Source organism: Mustela lutreola, chromosome 10 (genome assembly GCF_030435805.1).
Source record: "Mustela lutreola isolate mMusLut2 chromosome 10, mMusLut2.pri, whole genome shotgun sequence".
In the NCBI taxonomy this organism is placed as follows: domain Eukaryota; kingdom Metazoa; phylum Chordata; class Mammalia; order Carnivora; family Mustelidae; genus Mustela; species Mustela lutreola.
In genome coordinates this window covers 36963787-36989518 of record NC_081299.1, presented here as the reverse complement: position 1 = coordinate 36989518, position 25732 = coordinate 36963787, and the positions used below count along the sequence as shown (strand labels likewise).

At 37.6% G+C, this 25732-nt stretch overlaps 1 protein-coding gene across 2 annotated transcripts in view; it reads left to right on the top strand.

Annotated features, from left to right (window-relative positions):
- Nucleotides 1-25732, top strand: part of STIL (STIL centriolar assembly protein) — a 74463-nt gene that overhangs the window by 21254 nt on the left and 27477 nt on the right. The window contains exons 9-14 of one of the 2 annotated variants that reach the window (XM_059136882.1): nucleotides 1434-1584; nucleotides 3993-4102; nucleotides 8926-9028; nucleotides 10154-11086; nucleotides 17793-17958; nucleotides 21252-21480. In XM_059136882.1, coding sequence (XP_058992865.1) covers nucleotides 1434-1584; nucleotides 3993-4102; nucleotides 8926-9028; nucleotides 10154-11086; nucleotides 17793-17958; nucleotides 21252-21480 — 1692 coding nt within the window. Of the gene's footprint in view, nucleotides 1-1433; nucleotides 1585-3992; nucleotides 4103-8925; nucleotides 9041-10153; nucleotides 11087-17792; nucleotides 17959-21251; nucleotides 21481-25732 lie in introns of both variants that reach the window. The other variant, XM_059136881.1, reaches the window with a different exon arrangement.

Below are 25732 nucleotides of genomic sequence, written 5' to 3'. Positions count from 1 at the left end.
TGACCTTTGAACAATGCAGGTGGTGGGATACTCGGTCAGAAATATAGGGGTACCTGACTGGTTCAGTCAGGCAAGCATGTGACTCTTGATCTCTGGGTCATGAGTTTAAGCCCCACATTGGACGTAACATTTACTTAAAAAAAAAAAAAATACATACTTGCATACAGCTTGATTCCCCCAAAACTTACATTAATAGCCTATTGACTAGAAGCCTTATAGATAACCTGGTTAACACATATTTTGTATGTTATATGTATTATATACTTTAAATATTCTCGCAATATTACAAGTATTCTTCAATAAAGCAAGCTGGAGAAAAAATGTTATTAAAATCATAAGGAAGAGTAAATACACTTACAGTACTGTGCTGTATTTATTGACAAAAATTTACATATGCTGCACCTTGGTGGCTCAGTTGTTAAGCATCTGCCTTCGACTCAGGTCATGATCCTGTGGTCTTGGGATTGAGGCCCACATCGGGCTCCCTACTCAGTGGGGAGCCTGCTTCTCCCTCTCCCACTCACCCTGGTTGTGTTCCCTGACTTGCTGTATCTCTGTCAAATAAATAAATAAAATCTTAAAAAAAAAAAATTCACGTGTAAGTAGACTTGCATAGTTCAAACCCATGTTGTTCAAGGGTCAACTGTAGTATATATGGTACAGCCTCATTTTTGTTAGATTGTATAAAATGTTTTTGTATGCCAAGGAGAAAATTATGGAGTTGTATATACTAAACCAGAGAGTGAGGTGGTTTTCATTTTGTTTTACATATCCCTGTCTTGCTTGAAGTTTTTATAAGGAATATGTATTTCAACATAAAATGTATTTTATTTTATTTTATTTTTTTAAGATTTTATTTACTAATTTGACAGAGAGAAATCACAAGTAGACGGAGAGGCAGCCAGAGACAGAGAGAGATAGGGAAGCCGGCTCCCTGCTGAGCAGAGAGCCTGATACAGGACTCGATCCCAGGACCCTGAGATCATGACCTGAGCCGAAGGCAGTGGCTTAACCCGCTGAGCCACCCAGGTGCCCCTAAAATGTTTTTTAAAAAATAAAAGTCAGTAACACTAAAAAGTAAGCACATTTGCTCCCTAGTTTTTTCTTTTCTTTTTTTTTTTTTAAGACTTTATTTGAGAGAGGAAGAGAGTGCCTGGGACGTGGGGAGGAGAGGGAGAAGGAGAGGGACAAGCAACCCCCCGCCAAGCACGGAGCTGGATACAGGCCTGATCCCCAGACCCTGAGATCACAGCCGGAGCCAAAGTCAGTTGTTCAACTGACTGAGCCACCCAATCATCCTGCTCCCTGGTTTTCTTCCCAAAATTAGACTGCTTAAGTAGTTTATTAACTAGGTTGACGGATTTATATAGAGTTGTTAGAATATACTCTTAGTATCCTCAGTAAATTTTAATTAAATGGCTTTTTTTGTCCAGGGTTTTTTCTGAATCTGGAAATTTCATTATAGTTCTATATTCTGTGACACATAAGGATCCTGAATTTTATGAATGCCTCCCGTGTGATGGCAGGTCATCTGACCTTCAGTTCCAGCTACTAACCAGCAAGGAAACATTACGTCTTTTCAAAGTAAGTGATTTGATTAAGTAGCATTTTTTTTTTTTTTTAAAGATTTTATTTATTTGACAGAGATCACAAGTAGAGAGAGAGAGGAGGAAGCAGGCTCCCTGCCTAGCAGAGAGCCTGATGTGGGACTTGATCCCAGGACCCCAAGATCATGACCTGAGCTGAAGGTAGAGGCTTAACCCACTGAGCCACCCAGGCAGCCTGATTAAGTAGCATATTAATGACTGTTTAGGGTTGCATGTTGGCAGTTTAAACCCAATGGTCTTTTCCCTTTAAAACAGTAACTCAAACTCTTAGGTTTTGTTTATAATTATTATTGAATATTAACTTTATTCATTTGTGGTTAGTGTCATTTTATAAATGTTAGATCATATCTCTAGGACCAAATTATAATACAGGATCAGAGCTTTTCCACAAAATAACTTACTCATGTTCTAAAGCCTTTGAAGAATATTAAGAATTTATATGTTTGTATCATTTTATGATATTGAGAGTTAATTTGTGATCTTAGCATTTGTTTTCCCTGTTGTTTTTTATTATTTATTTATTTGTTGAAAGATTTTGTTTTTATTTATTTTGATAGAGATCACAAGTAAGCTGATAGCCAAGCAGGGGAAGCAGGCTCCTCGATGAGCAGAGAGCTCAATGCAGGGCACATCCCAGAATCCTGGGATCATGACCTGAGCCAAAGGCAGAGGCTTTAATCCACTGAGCCACCCAGGCGCCCCTCCCTGTTGATTTTTTAAAAGTAGATACAACAAATGGTTTCTCACATTTGAAAGTTTTTATGTCTAATCCTAGGAATCAGAATAGATTGTTCTGTATCTCATAAAATACATAAAAAATACGTAGGTGATGGTCACAGAAAAAGTAGATATTTGAAACCGTAAGTGTAGTTATGTGAAAACATTCAGAGACTACTTTTCAGTAAAATGATTGATCGTCCTGTGTCTCAGACTAATAATTAAAAAATTCTCAAGGTGCCTGGCTGGCTCATTTGAGTGTGTGACTCTTGATTTCCAGGTCATGAGCTGAAGCCTCATGCTGGGTACAGAGCTTACTTACAGAAATAAAACTTTTTTAAAAATTCTGTATTTTAATTATAAATATAATTATCTTAATTGAGGTCTAATAATTTATTTCCATTTTAGAGACATATATCACTTATTTTTAGATCATGTTCTCAGTTCATAGTTGTTATTTTCACCGAATCCCTGGTAATTGAGTGAGTTACATAATGCAGGTAATTAAGTTTTCACTTTTGTTTATGTGTCAGGGAAATGGACAGTTTAAAAAAGGTTATATAGGGCACCTGGGTGGCTCAGTTGGTTAAGCAACTGCCTTCAGCTCAGGTCATGATCCTGGAGTCCCGGGATCGGGGGTTCCCTGCTTGTCAGGGAGTTGCTTCTCCCTCTGACCCTCCCCCTTCTCATGCTCTCCCTCTCCTTCTCTCTCTCATTCTCTCTCTCTCTCTCTCTCATAAATAAATAAATAAATAAATAAAAGTCTTTAAAAAAAAAAGGTTATATAAAAATAGAACTAACATATGTTTAAGCAGTTCCACTTCTGGATATTTATCTAAAGGAAACAAAAACACAGACTTCAAAAGATATTTGTACCTCCATGTTGATTGCAGCACTGTTTACAATAGCCAAGACATGGAAGCAACCTAAGTATCCATTGATGGGTGAATGGGTAAAGAAAATGTGGTATATGTATAAAATGTGGTGTGTGTGTGTGTGTGTTTATACACATATATACACATACATATATGTATGTGTGTGTGTGTATATATATATATGTATATGTATATATAGTAGAATGTTATTCAGTCATTAAAAAAATAAGAAATCTGTCATTTGTGACAACATGAATGGACCTTAAGGGCTAAAGAAGTCAGAGAAGGCCAAATACCTTATGATCTTACTTATGGGTGAAATCTAAAAAACCCAATCAAACTGAACTCATAGATAAAGAACACAGACTGGTGGAGCATTGGGGGAGGGCAGGAGGGTGAAGGGAGTCTAAAGGTACAAACTGTCAGTTATAAGACCTGAGGATGTAATGTATAGTATAGCATGGTGACTATAATTAATAATATCTTTATGAGTTGCTAAGACAATATTTTCTCAACACAAGGGGAAAGAATTATAAGTCTGTATGTATGGTAATGGATGTGAACTAGACTTATTGTGATGAGCATTTTGCAGTATACGCAAATATTGCATCACTATGTCGCACACCTGAAACTAATGTAATATGAGATGTCAGTTATATCTCAATTTTAAAAATGATTTTTTAAGAAAGGTTATAGTAGTAGAAATGTCTCCCTCCTCTCAGTGTTTCAGAGCCACTTTTCATCTACATAGAATTTTAAGTCAGCTCTCAAAGTACAACCTACTTTATTTCAGAATGTTGAACCTTCTGACAAGAACTCACTCCATTTTGAGCTGACTGCTGAAAGCCAAAATGCAGAAACAGAGTTTTTCAACAAGGTTTCCAAGCATCTTTCAACTGAAAGGTAAAAGATGTTTTTGTTATCATGTATACTTTTAAAATTATATTTACTAGTTTTTGATGAGTAATAAAGTAACTCCCCAATCTGATGAAGCTAATTACCTATCTTAGATACCATAAGATGTCCTTGCTTTAAATGTATTACTTCATACTCAGCATACTCAGATGTTGGATGATAATTTTTTTTTTTTTTTTTTTTTTAATTTCGTCAGAGAGAGAGAGAGATACAGAGCACAAGCAAGGGGAGCTGCAGGCAGAGGGAGAAGCAGGCTCCCTGCTGAGCAGCGAGCCTGATGTGGGACTCCATCCCAGGACCCTGGGATCAATGCCCTGAGCCAAAGGCAGCCGCTTAACCAACTGAGCCACCCAGGCATGCCGTTAGATGATAATTTTAATGAGGTGACAACTTTAATATGGTTGTCATTTGAGTTGCTTTATTACATTGGAAGAAAAAGTGTCAAGAAATTATCTTGCTTAGGAAGAAGCATCTTGTTTTTGTTTAGTTTGCCTTCTATTCTTTTTCTTGTAGTTTTAAACCTGAGCCTATCAAAGAGACTACTGTAAAATATAACTTCTTTACCTAAAAAGGAAGATGCACTTGGGGAATAGTAATTAAATAATGACTGGCTTTTTGGGTCTGTATATACCTCTTCTGGTAAAAAAGATATTCCTTCATAGTAGGGTTCTCTAGAGAAACAGAAACAGCAAGATGGAGAGAAAGATTTATCTTATGGAATTGGCTCATGCAATTCAGTGAAGGCTGAGAAGAGTTGTAGTTAGAGAGTTAGAGTCCTAAGGTGATCTGCTAGCAGAAGTGCTTCTTCTTCTTTTTTTTTTTTTAATTAAAGATTTTATTTATTTATTTGACAGAGAGAGACACACTGAGAGGATACACAAGCTGGGGGAGTGGGAGAGAGAGAAGCAGGCTTCCCGCTGAGCAGGGAGCCTGATTCAGGGCTTGATCCCAGGACCCTGGGATCATGACTAGAGCCGAGGGCAGATGCTTAACCACTGAGCCACCCAGGCACACCCTGAAGTCCTTGGGGGTGGTAATGCTTTGTTCTATTAAGGGCTTCAGCTGACTGGATGAGACCTGTCCTTATTGTGGAGGATAATTTGATTTACTCAGAGTCTACTGATTTTAATATTAATCTTATCTAAAAATACCTTCACAAAGAGGCATCTAGGTGGCTCAGTTAGTTATGCATCTGACTCTTGATTTCGCTCTGGTCCTGGTCTCAGGCTTGTGAGATTGAGCGCAGCAGCATCAAGCTCCACACAGGGCATGGAGCCTGCTTAAGATTCTCTCTCTCTTTCACTCTGCCCCATTCTCCTCCTTCTCCTCCAGCCCCCAAAAAATATCTCCACAGAAACATCTAGAATAATAATTGACCAAATATCTGGTTACCATGGCCTAGCCAAGTTGACACATTAAATTAACCCTTCAGATCCGTATTCCATCTTTCTCATTTGTTCTACGATATGCCAAAGGCTGGGGATATGGTGGTATTAAAAACAGTTGTAGACATGTTTTCTTCCATCATGGAATTTACAGTCCACTGATGAAGTGTGTTCAGTGTTCTCCGTATTATTGGAGAGGTCCACTAATGTAAGTTAGTAATTTGCCAAATGTTTAATAACCTCATTTTAAAGTTACTTTGGGGTGCTGGTTTATTCTTGATGCTGTGGGTCTGAAACTATTGTTTTTTATTTTTTAGTAAACTCTGCACCCAATGTAGGGCTCTAACTCAGGCCTCTGAGATCAAAAGTTGTTTGCTCAACTAACTGAGCCAGCCATGGGGCCCCCAAAACTATTGTTATTTTAACTAGCCCTAGCAGTTAATTTGTCCTTTTCTCAACTTTTTGACTATGGCCTTAACTTGTCTAGGGACTGCTTTAATACTGTCTGTTTAATGTCTCGCATGAGGAATAGGAGGTATAAGGTTCATTGTAGTTTATTGCAATTATTGAGAAAATGGCCTGACTTTTTTTATAGCATTCATTCATCTGTCCTTAACACTTGATTCTGTAGGGAGAAATTAACTGTGGTACAATTTTAAAATAAATGCCAACTATATGAACTGTTTATAGTGGGCACAATGTAATAGTTGTGAGCTCAGTTTGGTATAAGATATCTGCATTCAAGTTCTGGTTCTAAACATCATTATTCCATCTGTAAAATGGGAGTTATGATTGAATCTGTATTAGTTTCTGGTTGTTGCTCTGACAAATTACCACAAACTTGTTGACTTAAAAACAATAAAATTTATTGTCTTCCAGCTTTGGACATCAGAAGTCTAAAATGGTCTTTGAGGTTAAAGTCAAAGTGATGATAAGGCTGCATTCCTTCCGGAAACTTTAGAATCCATTTTATTCTCTTTTCCAGCTTCTGGAGGCCATGTGCATTCCTTTTCTGGTCGCCCCTCACTCTTTCTTCAAAGCTAGCTTCTGACTTCTGCTGCTAATCCTCACATCTCCTTCTCTGACTCTGACCTTTTTGCCTCCATTTTATAAAGACCCTTATGATTACATTGAGCCTACCTGGGTAATCGAGGATAATCTCTACATCACAAGTTCCTTAACTTAATCACATCTGCACACTCCTTTTTACCAAATGCAGTAAACATAGTCACAGTTTCTGAGGTTTAGAAAATTATCTAAAGTATACTGTCTCCATCTTTGGACATTTTAAGTTATCCTTGATATAGATTAGATCACCAGAAAACTATGTTCTTACAGCTTTTCAGGAACACCTTCACTGTCTTTTTAAGTATTTATTCAACGTTTTATTAAATATTTATGGAAGAAAAGACTAGATTAAGGAACATAATCTCTTTAACATTATTTTTGAAAATTTTGCCAATATTCAATTCTGATCAAAGCTTTAGTAACCATCAGTCACTTTTTGATTTTTATTTATTTTATTTTATTTTTTTAAAGATTTTATTTATTTAACAGAGTGAGAGAGATCACAAGTAGGCAGAGCAACAGGCAGAAAGAGAAGGGGAAGCAGGCTCCCTGCTGAGCAGAGAGCCCGGATGTGGGGCTTAATCTCAGAACCCTAAGATCATGTCCTGGGCCAAAGGCAGAGACTTAACTCACCAAGCCACCCAGGCGCCCCCACTTTTAGATTTTTAGTAAAATGTTTGTCTCACCTAAAGAACTGATGTTATAATTATACAACATAAGGTTTTTTTCTTTTTGCCTTGGCTGCTATAAAAGCTCATAAATGCATCTTACTGCTCGATGTCAGAAATTTTATGTGTGTTTTTATATATGTTTGTGTTATCATAAGTAAGCATATAGCAATTTTAATTCCTGGGGCTCCTGGGTGGCTCAGTTGGTTCAGTGTTTGCCTTCAGCTCAGGTCATGATCCCAGGGTCCTGGGATAGAGCCCTGCATCAGGCTCCCTGCTCAGTGGAGAGTCTGCTTCTCCCTCTGCTTTTGTTCTCCCCCTCTCTCTCTCAAATAACTAAATAAAATCTTTAAAAAATATATTAATTCCTGCCACAAACGGGTTAAAAAAAAGTAACTTTTTTTCTTTTTAAAAGTAATTGAACTTGATTTATAATTTGACTGCCCAGTTGTTATAGAAACCAAATTTCAGTCAGTTCAAGATCTGCTTATCTTCTTTTCTGTGAGGTTATATACAATTTGGAAAACTTAATGCTGTGCCAGTCGTGATGATGTGGGAGGGCATGATTATGATCCAGCCATGCTGCCATCTGCTCAGGTGTTTTCATTTGCATCTGGTCTTTGGCAGTAGATTTGTGTGGGCCTCTGCTATGACCTCCTTACTCTAGTCATGTCACTGGCTGTCTGTCATGTCCATGCTACAGTACAGGGGGTATAATAATATTCTCCATGTCACTCTTGGGTGCTGGGGGAGAACTCTGTGGGGCCGAGTGCAGACCCTGATGCTTAAACACACCGTGCAGACATCCTGATTATTTCTTTGCAGCCCCTTGACTCAGAAGGACCTCTGTGTTTGCTTCTCAGACCCATCAGGGTCTAGGACAAAGGTCTCTCAGACCTTCCAAATCCACCTGGGGGTTTCTTTTGTGCTCGCTGCCAGGGTGACAGGATGTGGGACCCTTTCTTAGGGATTCTGTTAATGTCTACACTCTTTTAGCTTCCTTCTGGCTCTTCTTTTCTCTTCCCTGAACTCATCCTCTTGAGACTTTATCTAGGATGCAAAAAAACCCAGTGCATATCATCTTCCAAATTTTAATCTTAAACTCTCAGCTTTTGAAACTCTGTACCAGAACTCAAAATTGGTCTCTGTTCTATTAGAGCAGGCTGCTGTGACACAATGATGACAATTGATTCAGTAGGAAGAAGCACCTCAGTTAATGTCTCAGTTTCCCATCACAGATATAAGTGTTAAGGAAAATGGAGTAGTTCCTTATCGAGTTCTCTTTTTAACAGTGTTTAATGAGTGTTGAATGCAGTGAGTGTACAGCTTTATCACCAGTTTATAATTTTTTTATGGCAAGCACTGTGCCTTATTTATGACTGTGTTCCTCAAAGTGGTTAATCAGAAGATGCTCAGTAACTGTTGATATTTTGTGACTTTAAGAATAACTAGGTTAAACTTCCCATGATCAGGCAAAGGGAGGTATTTTATTAAGCATGAATCTGACTGGACCAGCTTTTCTAGGCAGCTAACACTGGCCTGAAAAACAAAATAATCTGTGATTTTCAGATACCAAATTAAATGATCCAGATACTACTGGGACTTATTAAAGGGCTTTTTTCAGTTTCAAAAAGAAAGAACAAATAAACAGATTACTGAAGACTTTTCCTTACTCTCCTGTATCCTTTAGGTCCTCCCAAAAGTTATCTCCAGGAAAAATGCCAATAAATGATCGTGATTCTGGTGTTGAAGATGAAGATTTTTCTCCAAGACCAATTCCTAGTCCTCACCCTGTGAGTCAGAAGGTATCACTGATCTTATAAAGAACCCACCTATGTGTTTAGAAACCTAAAATCTCTTCGTGTTAAAGCATTCAATAGTATTACTGAAACTTATTCAAGTTTTATTCAAAGATATATCTAGGTATATATCTATATGGCTATATCTGTATATACAGATACAGATGTTTTTCATGTAACTATTATATGTTATATATATGATGATACATATGTATATATGTGTACATATTATATTATATCGCTTCCAGAGAAAACTGAGGCACAGATTGGTTAAGTTGCCTGCCCAGTTTGTACTAGTAAGAGAAGAGTAGAATTCAGGAGGTTTGAAATTCAGTAAACCTAGTAATTCAGAAGGTTTAGTTTCAGAACTTGGTGCCTTTAACCCATATAGACTCAACATTCTTAACCTTCTCTAGAACTTGACGTTGTTATTACCAAATCTGAGAAAACACGGTACTTGCTTTTGGAGATTGCTAAATCTCTAATCTGTTATATAATTTTTGATTATACAGGTAACCAGTGGGATATTGTGGAGTTGTTGTGCCTTAATTGGACCAATTACTTACTACAAAAAAAAGGAATAGGAAAGATTTTTAAAAATTAATATCAAATTATAACCAAATTCACAACAGCAAATATTTAGTTTATTTTTTCCTGCTCTCTTCCAACTTTTAGTTGGTACTGGCAGTGAATAATTTCACTTAATAGAAAAATATTCTGAAATACTTATCAGAAGATCTTTTGTTACTGAAGAGGCAGAAACATTATTTGCTATAAGATCTATTGAAACATTTTGCCAATGACACGTTTTTTGCAGAGAGAGGGTAAAAAAGTATTATAAAACAGTTTCCTATATTGTGATTTAAGCAACATAAATCAGTATTCCAATAAAGGGAGTTCCATTGTTAAGTAATGTTTGTGAAGGCAAAGACCTTGTTTATTTTACTACAGTTGTATTCCTAGTGCTAGCACATAGAAGATGCCCAGAAAATATGTGTCAACTGTCTAAAGAATAAACACTTTTAAATAAGTAATTGGATATAGTTTGGAAACTATTAGTCTAAAGAAAATGGAACATCCAAAAATACTTTTCCTCTTTCATTTCTTTCCCATTTATAGGTTTCTAAGATCCAGCCATCAGTTCCTGAACTTTCCCTTGTTTTGGATGGCAATTTCATAGAATCAAATCCTTTGCCTAAGCCATTGGAAATGGTAAATAATGAAAATCCTTCTTTGTTGATTAACCACTCTGAACACTTGGAGCCATTGCAACCCCAGGTTTACGATGACAAAAGCAGCCTGGAAGCTGAAGCTGGAGAGCTTTCCTTGAAAGGGTCACCAAATCAATTAACCCAGAGCACTGTTCCTTTGAGACACAGCAAAGTAAGACAGCCATCTACCTGTAAGAATGGGAACACCCATATCAAGAACAGTATTAAAGCATCTTCTCTTAATAGACCACCTTCTGATTCAAATGTACACAAAGAATATCCTATAAGATCCTCCACATTAAATTCCAAGCAGTCTTCTCTTGCCTCAGGGTCTCACCCACACAATTTGGTTTTTTCATCCCATAATTCAGGAAGACCAATGGAACTTCACATACCTACTCTACCACCGTCTTACTGTCCTATGAATGTTTGCAGTTGTTGTCAGCATCATGCCCACGTGCAGTATAGTCCAATAAATTCTTGGCAAGGAGTGAATACAGTAGGGTCTGTTCAAGACCTCCAGTCTGAAGCCATTCACAAGCATTCATTAGTTCACCTAGGTGGATGTCCAGCTCTGTACCCTAATGCATTCTGTTCTTCAAGTAGTCCTGTAGCCTTGAGACCTCAGGGAAACATGGGTGGTTGCTCTCCCCACAACAATGTAGAACCATCGCCTGTGGCAAGACAGCCTTCATATGTGGACTCCTGTAACCCACCGCCTTGTGCAGTATGCATGCACACACCCAGGACTGGCTCAGATAATGGAATGATGGGACTGTCTCCAGATGCATATAGGTTCCTCACAGAACAAGACAGACAGCTAAGACTGCTTCAGGCACAGGTTTGTGAGCTTTCTTAGTTCTTTTAAATTGATGGTATTAATATGGTTGCTTAAAAATAACTGGCAGTTCTTCAATAACTACATTTTATGGAATAAAATTGTAGAATATCAAAACTAGAAAAAACCTTGGAAAATGAATTCTGGTTTCTTTTGTTTTACTGATAAGTAAAAAGAGGATTAGAGAGAGAAAATAATTTACCCAATGACACATTGCCAGTTAGGAGTAGAACTGGGACTAGAAAGTAAACCTTCCTTCTCTGCCTTGTGCATATCCTAATCTACAACATAACTACATTTTTCTTCCATTTGTTGCCTCTAACAGAAAAGTCTATAGTTTAGTAAACCTTGGTATATAACTAGATATAAAACATGCAGAATAGATTCTGATGCAGCTCTTATTTGTCAAAACCATGTAGTATATTTAGTACTTTTAGCCAGTGTGCCTTTAGAGAATATTTCTAGAACCTCTTCTGTGTATCTGTACTAGATATGTTTCACTCATTTTATTATGAAATGCTTCCTTTCTTTAGGCCTTTATGGCAGTTTTTAGTATTTTAGTTATATCCTTACACCATTCAGTCTTGTACTTTTTTTTTTTCCTTTTCTTATTGGTACCCTTCTTCCACATACCTACCACAAATCCCCTACCTATGGCATGAATGAAAACAACCTGAAATGCATTCTTCAATATTTTGCCCATGATCCTATAACTATGCAAATATATGTGAAATGGACATTATATACACGTACAATTTAAAAAAAAACACTTTTTTATAAAACTGGAGTCATAGTGTTTGCATTTTGCAAAAACACAAAAAGACAATTTAAAACTTCTGCTTAGGAGCACCTGGGTAGCTCAGTCAGTTAAGCTGTGTTTGCCTTTAGCTTGGGTATGATCCCAGGGTCCTGAGTTCAAGCCCTATGGCTGCTCCCTATTTAGCAGAGGATCTGCTTCTCCCTTTCCCTTTGCCCTTGCTTGCACACTCATGTTCTCTGTCTCTGTCCCTCTCCCAAATAAATAAAAAATCTTAAAAAAAAAAAAAAAAAACCCAAAACTTTAAAAAACCCCTTCTGCTTTAAAATGCTATAGATAGGACACCTGAGAAGAATATAGTTTCGCTGTTTTTTAGACCTAGTAAATTCTTTGAAGTTGTAAAATACAACTTTGATTTTTACAAATCCTTACAAATATTAGACACTCGTTTTAATGTAGCTAAATATTTCACATTGAAAAGAAATAGTTCTAAAAAAAAGAAAAGAAATAGTTCTTATATATTTCTTGTTTTATTTTTTAAAAAAGGCAGGCTAAAAAGATCTTTTACACAGAAATCTTAGTTACTTGGGATTAAAATAGACTAGTGAGCACATTATCTGAATCATACTTGGAGAATACCAAAAAATGATGTAGAAAATGCTTTTATGATAAATACACACACTTTTATTTTGCTCATGTGAATTTTTTTGGGAAGATTTTATTTATTTATTTATTTGGCAGAGAGAGAGAGAGAGAACACAAGAAGGGGAGCAGCAGAGAGGGAGAGGCAGGCTTTCCGCTGAGCTGAGAGGCAGATGCAGGGCTTGACTCCAGGACCTTGGGATCATGACCCGAGCAAAAGGCAGGCACCTAATCAACTGAGCTACCCAGGCGCCCCAACTCGTGTGAATTTTTTTAGACTTTGTTTTAGGTACCATTTTATTTACATGTAAAAACTATCTTAACACATTTTCTGTAAAAGAATATATAGAACTATCTTATTCTGTATAGGATTTTGTTAAAGTGATGTACAACAAATTTTCTAATTAGTCTCCTGTTCCACAGTTTGAAGTTTCTGCTATTGCAAACAGTGCAGCAGTCAGCATCCCTGTGCTTGGCATTGCCCTGCATGTGTGCACATATCTCTGTAGCATAGATCCCTAGAAGTAAAAGTATGAAGTTGAAGGGAACACACATTTTAAGTGTTCAAAGATAGCCAGACTTGTTCCAGTTCTAATGGAGACTTGTTTCAAGTCTCATTTTGGTATAGTAGTGAAGGGATGGCACCAGCCTCCTTGGGTTCTGGTCCAGTTTCAGTGTAAAATAAAGTAATGCAATCTTGGGCAAATTACTTCACCTCTCAAACTTCGGTTTTCTCATTCACAAAATAAGAATGTACCTAAGTGTATGGAATTCTAAGGACTGAATGAGTTACTAGAGAGAATTGGCTTAGAATAGTGCCTGGCATATAGTTAGTGCTCAGTACCTGTTAACTATTACTGTTATCATTATTAGTTCAGTTAATGACATCACTTCTCATCCTGTTGCTCAGGCAAAAATCCTGGGTATCAGAAACCCAGGTTTTACTTTCTAGGTGTATCTTGAACTTAACTGTTTCTTAACCATCTTTCCTGCCACCTCCCTAATTGAAACCATCTTCTTTTCTTATCCAACCATGCTACTTCCAGTACTGTCCCCAATTTTCCCTGGAAACAATAGAAACATGACAGCCATCTTTTTTTTTTTTTTTTTTTTTTTTTAGTTTAAAGATTTTATTTATTTATTTCATAGATTGAGATCACAAGTAGGCAGAGAGGCAGGCAGAGAGAGAGAGGAGGAAGCAGGCTCCCTGCTGAGCAGAGAGCCCGATGTGGGGTCCATCCCAGAACCATTGGAATCATGACCCGAGCCGAATGCAGAGGCTTTAACCCTCTGAGCCACCCAGGCGCCCGACACCCATCTTCTTAAAGCTCAAGTCAGATCATAGGGCTTTGCTCTCAGTGGTTTTCATTTGCAGTTAGAAAATCCAGATTCCTTACTCTGACCCTTGAAACCTTGTCATTTGGCTCTGTGTGCCTCCTCTTCTAGCTCATCTCTTGCTACCATCTTCTGTATTCACTACACTTGAGTTGCAGGATGTGCTTTTTGTTCTTCAAAAACATGAACTTGTTTGTTTCCACTTTAGATTCTTGAGCTTGCCCCTCTGCCTATACCTTCTAATGGCTCACTCCTTCTTAAGGGTCAGGCCTTAATTATGAGTTTTTGGGTTTTGTCTCTAGGGAGCTGTAGGGAGGGAGCTTACAAGATTCATCACTGTATTTTTTTAAAAAGCACCTTGAGTAGTACTTTACTTATAATAGTTACTTAATACATACTTTGTAACTTGAATGAGAATGGCCACCCAAAAACGTTGTGCCAGTTTAATACTCCAAAGTTGTTTTTCCACATCTCCAGTATTGTGCATATAAAACTAGTAAAATTAGTATCAGTCTTACAAAAAGACACTGTTTTAATTTGTATTGTATTGTCATAATCCAGATTGATCATTTTATTATTTATTGGCCGTTTATATTTTCTTCGTGTAAAGTCCATCATTTATCCATTTTAGGTCCTTTTCTAATTAATTTGTAAGAGCTCATTGTAAATTAGGAGATGGTTTTTATCATATATATGTGGTAAGCGTTTCTTATAGTTTGTCTTAAATGTTTTTTGTTTTAACCATTTGTTTTGTGCAGAATATTCCAATTTAAATATAATTAGGTTTATTGGTGATTTTCTTTCTGCATGTTAATTATGTTTAGAAAAGCCTTCTTCAAGATGATAAAAAAAATCTATTCTTAGGGCACCTAGGTGGCTCAGTGGGTTAAGCCTCTGCCTTTAGTTCAGGTCATGATCTTAGGGTCCTGGGATCAAGCCCCACATTTGACTCTCTGCTCAGCAGGGAGCCTGCTCCCCATCCCCCTACCCCTGCCTGCCTACTTGTGATCTCTCTCTCTCTCTCTTTCAAATAAATAAATAAAATCTTTAAAAAAAAATCTATTCTTCATCTTCCCTCCCCCTTCAGGGTTATTTTGTTATAAATGAGATAAGAGGTTTTTCCATTTTAATCCTCAGATAACTGGCCTCATACATTTATTGAAATATATCTTTTTAATGATTTGGAAATACTTTTTTTATGGTGTAGTGGAAGTATCATGTGTTTGTATCTACTTCTATACTATATTCTCCATTGATTTGCTTGTCTGTTCTAAGACCAGTACCATTCGATTAATCACTATAGCTTTATTGAGTGCTTCCTGTGTGATCGCTAAACCTCACTCTTCTCATCTGTAAATTAGGAGCAGTGATTGGTATTATATGTAGATTGGATGGTTTAATGAGTTTATGTGTATGTGTGTGTGTCTATATGTATATGTATATATAAAGTGGTTAGTGTAGGTCCTGGCTATAGTAAACATACAAAAAGTTACAATTCTTTTGTCTCTCTCTCTTTTTTTTTTTAAGAGATTTTATTTATTTATTTGACAGAGATCACAAGCAGGCAGAGAGGCAAGTGGGGGCAGGGTGGGGGGTGCGGCGCGGTGAAGCAGGCTCCCTGCTGAGCAGAGAGCCCGATGTGGGTCTTGATCCCCGGACCCTGAGATCATGACCCTAGCCAAAGGCAGAGGCCCAACCCACTGATCCACCCAGGCACCCCAATTTTGTCTCTTAATCCTTACAACTACTTTAATTTTAAGTGATACTGAGGCTCATTGTGGTTAAATAGCTCATCCTAAAAGGTAGTAGAGTGGGATTTAAACTTATATCCTCATGATACCAGAGTCCACACTGTAAACCACTATAGATACATATGCCATTTTGTATTATTAGTGCAAGTTTTATTTCTACTGATCTTAATAATTTATTGATAATTTATATTTTCCTATATTAGTAAAGGTAATTTGCTCAAATTAATGAGACAAATTGAACACAATGGTATAATTTTTTTTTTAAGATTTTATTTATTTGTCAGAGAGAGAGAGTGTGTGTGCGCTTACAAGTAGGGGGAGCGGCAGGCAGAAGGAGAAGCAGACTCCCTGCTGTGCATTGAGCCGGATGAGAGACTTGATCCCAGGACACTGAGATATGATCTTAGCCAAAGGCTAAGCCACCCACCTGAGCCACCCAAGCATCCCCACAATCGTATAATTTATAGGGAAATAGAAAATCACAGTTTAAAAAGGGAGGCTCTTCTATTCCTAAGTATATACCCAAGAGAAATGAAAAAATATGCTCACATAAAAACTTGTACATAAATGTTCATAGCAACATTATCTATGATAGCCAAAAGTGAAAACAGTCCAATGTCCATCAGCTCATGAATGGGTAGATACAATGTGACATATCTGTACAATGGGTTATTATTCAACCATAAAGTGCTGATAGGTACAACAAGGATGAACTTTGAAAATGTTATGCTGAGCGAAAGAAGCAAGATACAAGGCCACATACTGTGTGGTTTCATTTATGTAAAGTGTCCAGAATAGGCAAATCTGTAGAGACAGAAAGCAGATTAGTGGTTGCCAGAGGCTGGGTGTGGGCAATGGAAAGTGACCACTAGTGGGTACAGGTTTTTTCAGGGGATTAATGAAAATGTTCTAGAATTAGATGGCTGTGGTCGTTGCAAACTTTGTGGTGAATTTGCTAAAAACCACTGACTTGTATACTATAAAGGGATGAATTTAATGGTTTGTGAGTTATATTTCTGTTTTAAAAGCACGGGAAACTTGGTGTTTGAACCTCAGCTTTGCTACTGGTTAGTAGCAAATAATGTTGATTTCTCAACTTTTCTTATCTGTAAAGTGTGTTTAATAGTAGTACACTTCTGGGGTGCCTGAGTGGCTCAGTGGGTTAAGCCTCTGCCTTCGGCTTGGGTCATGATCTCAGGGTCCTGGGATCAAGTCCCGCATCGGGCTCTCTGCTTGGCGGGGAATCTGCTTCCCTCTCTCTCTGCCTGCCTCTCTGCTTACTTGTGATCTCTGTCTGTCAAATACATAAATAAAATCTAAAAAAAAAAAAAAGAACTATTAAAAAAATAGTAGTACATTCCTAATGGGTTGGATTATAATAATCATACATAGAAGCTCTCACCATAGTGTCTTATAAAACAGGACGCACTCAGTAATTGTTTGCTACTGTTATTAATAATTCCAGTTTTAGCATGGCCAAACATGGACTATTCTGATTACCTTTTATAAGAAGAACCTTGTGCAGAAATGTTCACTATCTGGTAAGGAGTTAGATTATAGCTCTTACCTTGATTTTGATTTGTAAGTGGAAGAGGAATGAAATACTGATTTGAAGTGTTAACATTCAGGCTTTTTTACACAAGTGTCAATTTATAAATGCCAGTTTAAATGCCTTTATGTTTTTACTTTTAAACTTACACTTAGCTATGGGACACCTGGCTGGCTCAGTCAGTAGAACACGCAACTCTTGTTCTCAGGGTTCTAAAAGCCCCACATAAGGCATAGAGTTTACTTTTTTTTTCCTTAAAGATTATTTACTTGACAGAGAGAGACACAACAAGAGAGGGAACACAAGCATGGGGAGTGGGAAAGGGAGAAGCAGGCTTCCAGCTGAGAAGGGATCCCTGTACGGGGCTCGATTCCAGGACCCTGGGATCATGACCTGAGCGAAGGCAGATGCTTAGCGACTGAGTCACCCAGGTGCCCCTAGAGTTTACTTTAAAAAAAATAAAATAAAATTTGCACTTAGCCTACTTAAGTGCTTCTTAATAATGAAAGATAGTGATTTCTGCATTGAATAAGTTTTATGGTATGATCTAACTGAATTGTGAGAGAATAGAGTTAAAAGTATGATTGGGGCACTTTGTAATTCATTTTTAAACTCTACCGCCAATTTGGTTGATTACTTCACTGCCAGTTTAAAATATGTTTTTAACTGATACAGATTCAGCGTTTGTTGGAAGCACAGTCTCTACAGCCCTGTTCCCCTAAGACAACCTCTGCTGAAGACACGGTGCAAGCTGCAAGACAGATGGAGCTGGTTTCCATGGAAGCACAGTCTTCCCCTGGCTTGCACATGAGAAAAAGTGTAAGCATTGCTGTGAGCACAGGTAATTTCCTTCTCTTTTAATTTGTAAGGAATTAAAAAAAATTCTTTTCATATCACTTTTAAATTTTTTGCTTTGAAATTGGTGCATGGTACAAACAGAACCAAAACCAAGGTGGAGAGAGTATCACTTATTTAAGTCTTTGTGTAATTTTACTCTTTATGAAAGAACTATATCAGAAAACAAATGGGAGACCACATGACATGATACTTTGTTTTTGCTTCTTTTCTAGACTGGACCCAGTTCTTTTTTTTTAAAGAGTTTATTTATTTATTTGACAGACACAGTGAGAGAGAGAACACAAGCAGGGGTAGTGGGAGAGGGAGAAGCAGATTCCTGCTGAGCAGGGAGCCCGACTCAGGGCTCAATCCCAAAACCCTGGTATCGTAACCTGAGCCAGAGGCAGATGCTTAATGACTGAGCCACCCAAGTGTCCCTGGACACAGTTCTTATAAGAATAGTCATCTGTGGTTTGAGGGATCAGGGAAGGTTTGTTTTATCTATGCAGTGGTATTGATTCTGGGCCTTGAAGGATGTGTAGGGTTTTAGGAGGTAGAATGGAGAGATGGCAGGATAGGATGGGTAGGGAAAACAGTAGGGGCACAGGGAGAAAACACAGAGCTCTGAATTGTCTAGTAACAAAGGAGAGCCTTTATTACATCTTTCAAAAAGGAATGTCTGCTTTATTCGGTAAGCAACATTAAAGGCCTTTAAAAAATCAATTAATAATGTAATGGCCTATATTTGTTCACATGTTTGATCACCACCAGACCATGAGATCTTCAGGAATGTCCCCAAGTTCTAGCAAGACGCCTAGTACATAGGGTGATGGTGGTAAGAATGAAGAGAAAGAGTTGTGTAGGGTGTTGGTAAGATTTGGTTAACTAGTTGGATGTGGCAGTTGGAATAGGTAGGATTCTGAAGTTACTTGTTTAGATCCTGGAACAGAAAAAAGGACATTAGTGAAAAAAATCAGTGAAATCCAAATAAAGTCTGGAGATTTAGTTAATTGTAATACACCAATATTAGTTTCTTGATTTTGAAAAATGTGCCATGGTAGTGTAAGATATTAATGTCAGGTGAAACTGGTGAGGAGTATATAGGAACTCTTTCTTATCTTCTCTATAAATCTAGAATTATTCTAACATTAAAAGTTTATTAAAAATAAAAATAAAAGTTATCCAGGATTTTCAGCTTAGAGGACCTAGGGAAGGAAAGTTAGAGAAGAAGCAAAAGAGAGAGGATGAGTTCCGTCTAAATATCTATTGCATTTGAGCTTCTTTGGGAAATGAAGATGGTGAAACCCAAACATTTGAGGAGTGGAGATGGGATGATGACCTAAGACTTGTAGAAGTAACAGATGAAGATTTGAACCTAGAGAATAAATATTTGAGAGGGAGAAAAGGAAAGAAGGCAGATTTCTATGTTCTATTTCTGAACCCATTTGTTAACTGCCCATGTAGAGGGGAGCAAGGAAGGAGAGAAGGAAGAACCCCTTGTACATTTATAAGTCAGATATTACTGAGTATTAGTCAAGATTCTTTGGCTGCAAGTAATGTAAACCACTTTGAAATAATTTAAGTAAGGAAGGGGAATTTACTGGAAGGATATGAAGTTGTTTCATGAGAACCAAGGCCAAGAGTGGGGCTGACTTCAGGAAAAAACTAGAACTAAAGACTAGAATACCATTAGGGCTATCCAACTATATGGCTGTTTTACTCAGTTTTTCTACTCAGTTTTTGTAGCTCACCCAAAGCTCCAAAGTGTATGTGTCACACAGTTTTAGCCATGTAAACAAACCAAGTTACTCTCCTTCCGTCTTGTTTCAAATTGCAGAGAACCTGAAGGGTCTTGTTTGGATTAGGGTTTAATCCCTGGTTCAGTGGTGACGGGGTTGAGAAGCATGTAAAGGGACATATCTGTTGGAGTCTCACCTTTGTTAATTGCGGGGGTGACAGTCTCCAGGGGAAGTTTGTGTATGTTGTAGAGGGGTGGCAGACAAGGAGCTGTGGGTATTATGAGCTAACCAAACATACCAAAAAAGTGCAGTTTCCTCCTATAAACTGTGCTTTTATTATATTATAGTTGCTTCTCATCTGTATCTGTTCCTAGACTACAAGCTTTTAGGATGTTGAACATTGCCTTATTCCACAATTGTATGTCATTGGCTAACATGATGCCTTAATCATAATGTGTGCTGAATAAAAAATAATTGAATAAAGTCATTTACATGTTTAAGCTGATATTCTGAAATTATTTTGAAACCTCATAGATTCATATTCAGTTATTCAACTTGGATGACCTGGGGTAGTTATTACTTATATGCAGAAAAAAGCATTATTAATAACTGTTAGAACTAAATGGCTTTTAAAACACGTTTATTCTACAATGTTACTTAATTTCCTGAGGGTATGTATTGGTAAATATTCCAGAAGAGTAGCAGCACTTACATAACTTTGTCATAATTGTCCTTTCTTTTTCTTTCTTTCTTTTTTTTTTTTTTTTTAAGATTTTAAAAATTTATTTGAGAGAGAGAGCACATGTGCATGTGAGTTTTGGGGGTGCGGTGGAGGGAGAGGGAGAGAGAGTCTCAAGCAGGCTTTTCACTGAGTACTGTCAGTCATGGGGCTCCATCTCATGACCTGAGCCAAAACCAAGAGTTGGATGCTTAATCGACTGTGCCAACCAGAGCACCCAACATTTGATATTTAAATAATTGCTGATATTACATATGTCCGATATATCCCTGAATATTCTCATAAATATTGTATTTAAAGATAGAAATCAGAGAGCCTAGGGACTCATTATTTTTTATGTTTTCCCTTGTTTTTCAGAAGAGCAATTTTCTGTACACACATAAACCTAAATCGTATTCAGAACCTTTATATATGAAACACATCATTTGAGAGCCACACCTCTTGAAGAGACAGAGCCCAGAATGTCCCCTATTCCATTTGTCCCAAGTTGTTTTTTGTTTTTTTGTTGTTTATTCTTTTTCAAGTAGGCTCCGCGCCCAGTATAGAGCGCGATATCCTTGAGCTCCTGACCCTGATATCATGATCTAAGCTGAAACCAAGAGTCAGACAGTTAGCCAGCTGAGCCACTGAGGCTCCACCTTGTACATCAGTCCTCTGGCTTTTCACCTTACCTCTTTATGGCATTTCTGAGAAGAGATAATCTGCAAACATTTCTAGGTAATTGTGTTAATATAGTTAGTCTTACTTAGAGGTTTGTCGGAGGATTATTTTTATAGTAGGATATTTGTTTCAGTATGTGCTTAATCATTTAACTTCCAGGTGCCAGCTTGTTTTGGAATGCAGCAGGCGATGATCGAGAGCCTGAATCTCAGCTGAGGCAAGATGATACCAAGATTTCCAGTGAGGACATGAATTTTTCTGTTGATATTAATAATGAAGTTACAAGTCCACCAGGTAGCGTGTCTTCATTGAAAGCAGTTGATATTCCCAGCTTTGAAGAAAGCAACATTGCTGTGGAAGAATTTAATCAACCACTTTCTGTATCCAAGTAAGGTGTCTTTGATTCCGCATTCATCCTCCTTTTTTTCTTTTTAGGTTCTAATATTCTTTTGGTGTTTTAACTCAGAAACTGTTTGTTTTGTAAATAGTATTTTCAGTAGTGTCTTTCCTGATATAGTTTTTACATAACTGACAATTGTGGTACTCCTAGAACTGTTCCCAAATGTCAGTCATTGGTTTGTTACAGTCTAGCTGAATCAGAGCATCTGAAGAAAATTTCGGATATACATATGCTTACCTGACTGTAGAGATTCTGAAACTAGGCCCTAGATGGAGATGGGGCCCTGAATTTTGTAAATTTTTAAAGATTCTCCAAATTGCAATTATACATATATAAGAATTTATTTCTGAGATTTACTTCAAAGTAACCCGGTGAGAAAAAAAATAGCTGGTGGGAGATGAAATGACTAGAGGTGTAATTGGAGTAAGACTGATTATAAGTAGGTAATTTTTATTTTAAAGATTTCCTCATTTATTTTAGAGCAAGAATGCGTGTGAGGAGGGTGGGGTCGGGGGAGGCTTGGGGCAGAGAGAGAGAGAGAAAGAGAACCCCAAGTTGATTCCATGCTGAGTGCAGAGTCCTACATGGGGCTCGATTCCAGGACGCTGAGATCATGACCTGAGCCAAAGTCAAGAATCGGCTTCTCAACTGACTGAGCTACTCAGGTACCCAATTTAAAAATTAGGTAATTTTTAAAACCGTGTATAATGGTTTGTTACACTGTTTTTGCCTGTGTTTGAAATTTTTCCTGAAGTTTATTTATTTATTTATATTTTTTTATTTTTTAAGGTTTTTTTTTTTTTTTTTAAGATTTTATTTATTTATTTGACAGAGATCACAAGTAGGCAGAGAGGCAGAGAAAGAGGAGGAAGCAGGCTCCCTGCTGAGCAGAGAGCCTGATGCGGGGCTCGATCCCAGGACCCCGGGATCATGACCTGAGCCGAAGGCAGAGGCTTTAACCCACTGAGCCACCCAGGTGCCCCAAGGTTTTTTTTTTATTAAACAAGGATTTCAAAGTAATTTAGATCTTCAAGAAATAAGGAAAGAAATTCAAATATCTTTGAGCTTCTAATAAAAGCTGCCACAGAACTAGGCCCTAGAGATTGAGTAGTAGGTTAGAAAAAGCTGCTAACTTCATGAAATTTCCATGACTTGTTCCCATGACAAATAATAACCATATAAATAACAAATAATTTAATTTTATGTAATGACAGCTGCTCTGAAGAAAATAAACCAGGGTGATCAAATGGAGTCTAACCAGTTGGAGGCATGGGAGTGAAGGATATATTAAGTAGAGGATGGTAAAGGAAGACTTCACTGAGCTGGTAACATTTGAGCAGTGACTAGAATGATGAGAAGGAGGCAGTTCTAAGAAAATCTGAAGAGTGTTCCTGGTAGAAGAAATGGCATGTATAGACCCTAAGTTGTGCAGAAGTGTGACAGTTCAGGAAACAATTAGGAAAGCCATTGTGGCTAGAAACAGTGACAGAGAGGGAGGCGGGGGTTGGGGGAGTGCGGGTTGGAGAGAGAGAAAGTGCTCAAGAGAGCATGCTTATAGGAGATGGGGTCAGGGATATAGGCAGAAGCCAAATTATGTGGGAGCTTTGTAGGATGTAGAAAGGAGCTTTGAATTTTTCTATGCTCATTAAATCTAGGGAGAATTTTAGACAAAAGAGTGGTGTGATCTGATTTTTCATTTTTTAAATAGCTATTCTGTGGCAAATGAACAGAAGGAGTTTAGAGTGGAAGTAGGGAAACTGGTTAGTATAGGAAAAGCCAACCCAAGTGAGATGAAGGAGCTTGGACTTGTAGAAGTGCTAAAAGAAATCAGGTGCAGAATAAATAGAATAAATTTGAAGGTAGAGGAATGATGTAGTGTAAAACACCATAGGTAACAGTTAAAAGACGTGAATTTGGTGGTGGGGTGGCATGGGCCAGACAACTGTTTTTTTGTTTTTTTTTTTATAAAACTTGTGATAATATTTGACTCTTTTTTTTTTTGCCTGATACTTTATAGGTGCATTTTATTTTTATTTATTTTTTTAATGTAAAGTTTAGGTAGTTAACATTCAATGCAATATTGATTTCTGGAGAAGAATTCAGTGATTCATCGCTTATATACAACACCCAGTGCTCATCACAGCAAGTGTCCTCCTTAATACGCATCACCCATCTAGCCTATCCCCCACCTACACACCTCCATCAGCCCTCACTTTGTTCTCTGTTGTTAAGAGTCTCTTAGGGCTCATTTCCCTCTCTCCTTTTTTCTTTTTATCCTTCCCATATATTCATCTGCTTTCTTTCTTTCTTCCTTTCTTTCTTTCTTTTTTTAAGATTTTATTTATTTGACAGAGACACAGCGAGAGAGGGAACAGAAGCAAGAGTAAGTGGAGAGGGAGAAGCAGGCTTCCTGCTGAGCAGGGAGCGCAATGCGGGGCTCGATCCTAGGACCCTGGGATCATAACCCAAGCTGAAGGCAGCCGCCTAAAGACTGAGCCACACAGGTGCCCCTCATCTGTTTTCTTTCTTAAATCCCACATATGAGTAAGATCATATAGTATTTGTCTTTCTCTGGGTGAATTATTTCACGTACCATAATACACTCTAGATCCATCTATGTCACTGCAAATGGCAAGATTTCATTCTTTTTGATGGCTGAATAATGTGTGTTTGTGTGTGTGTACCACATTTTTATCCATTCATCAGTCAATCTCTATAGTTTGGCTATTGTTGATAATGCTGCCGTAAACATTGGGGTGCATATACCCCTTCAAATCTGTATTTTTTTATCATTTGGGTGAATACCTGGTAATGTTATTTCTTGATCATAGGGTAGTTCTATTTTTTTTTTTAAAGATTTTATTTGTTTATTTGACAGACAGAGATCACAAGTAGGCAGAGGGTCAGGCAGAGTGAGAGAGGGAAGCAGGTTCCACAGGACTCTGAGATTATGACCTGAGCCAAAGGCAGAGGCTTAACCCACTGAGCCACCCAGGCGCCCCAGGGTAGTTCTGTTTTTAACATTTTGAAGAGCCTTCATACTGTTCTCCAGAGGGGTGGCACCAGTTTGCATTCCCACCAACAGTGCAAGAGGGTTCCCCTTTCTCCACATCCTTGCCAACACCTATTATTTCTTGTGTTATTAATTTTAGCCATTCTGACAGGTGTGAGGTGGTATCCTGGTTTTGATTTGTCTTTCCCCGATGATGGGTATTATTATCGAGCATCCTTTCATGTGTTTTAGCCATCTGGATGTCTTTTTTGGAAAAGTGTCTGTTCATATCTTCTGTCCATTTCTTAACTTGGTTATTTTGTTTTTTGGGTGTTGAGTTTGATAAATTCTTTGTATATTTTGGATGCTAACCTTTATCTGATATGTCATCTGCAAATATCTTCTCCCATTCCATAGGCTGCCTTTTAGTTTCGTTGATTGTTTCCTTTGCTGTGCAGAAGCTATTTATCTTGATGAACTCTGAATGGTTCATTTTTGCTTTTATTTCCTTGCCTGTGGTGATGTGTCTAGGAAGAAGTTGCTATGGCCGAGGTCAAAAAAGTTTTTGCCTGTGTTCTCCTCTAGGATTTTGATCGCTTCCTGTCTTAGATTTAGGTCTTTCATTCATCTTGAATTTCTTTTTGTGTCCGGTGTAAGAAAGTGGTCCAATTTCATTCTTCTGCATGTTGCCATCCAGTTTTCCCAATACCATTTGTTGAAGAGACTGTCTTTTCCATCTATGATAGTCTTTCCTGCTTTCTCAAAGATTAGTTTACTATATAGTTGTGGGTCCATTTCTGGGCTCTCTATTCTGTTCCATTGATATATGTGTCTGGTTTTGTGCCAGTACTATGCTGTCTTGATGACTGCTGCTAGCTTGAAATCCAAAATCACGATGCCTCCAGTTTTGTTTTTCTTTTTCAGAATTTCTTTGGCTATTCAGGATCTGTTGTAGTTCCATACAGATTTTAGGGTTATTTGGTCTAGCTCTGTGAGAATTACTGGTGGTATTTTGACAGGGATCGCATTAAATGTGTAGATTGCTCTGAGTAGTATGGACATTTTAACAATGTTTGTTCTCCCAATCCATGACCATGAACTACTTTTCTATTTCTTTGTGCCTCTAATATTTGTCATTTTTAATTATTCTGTTTACCATAGTGATTAAAACAATTAACATGTTCCTTCAGAAAACTAGAAACATTTATCCCCTTTGCTCAGTATAGTATATGTTTTAATCATATAATT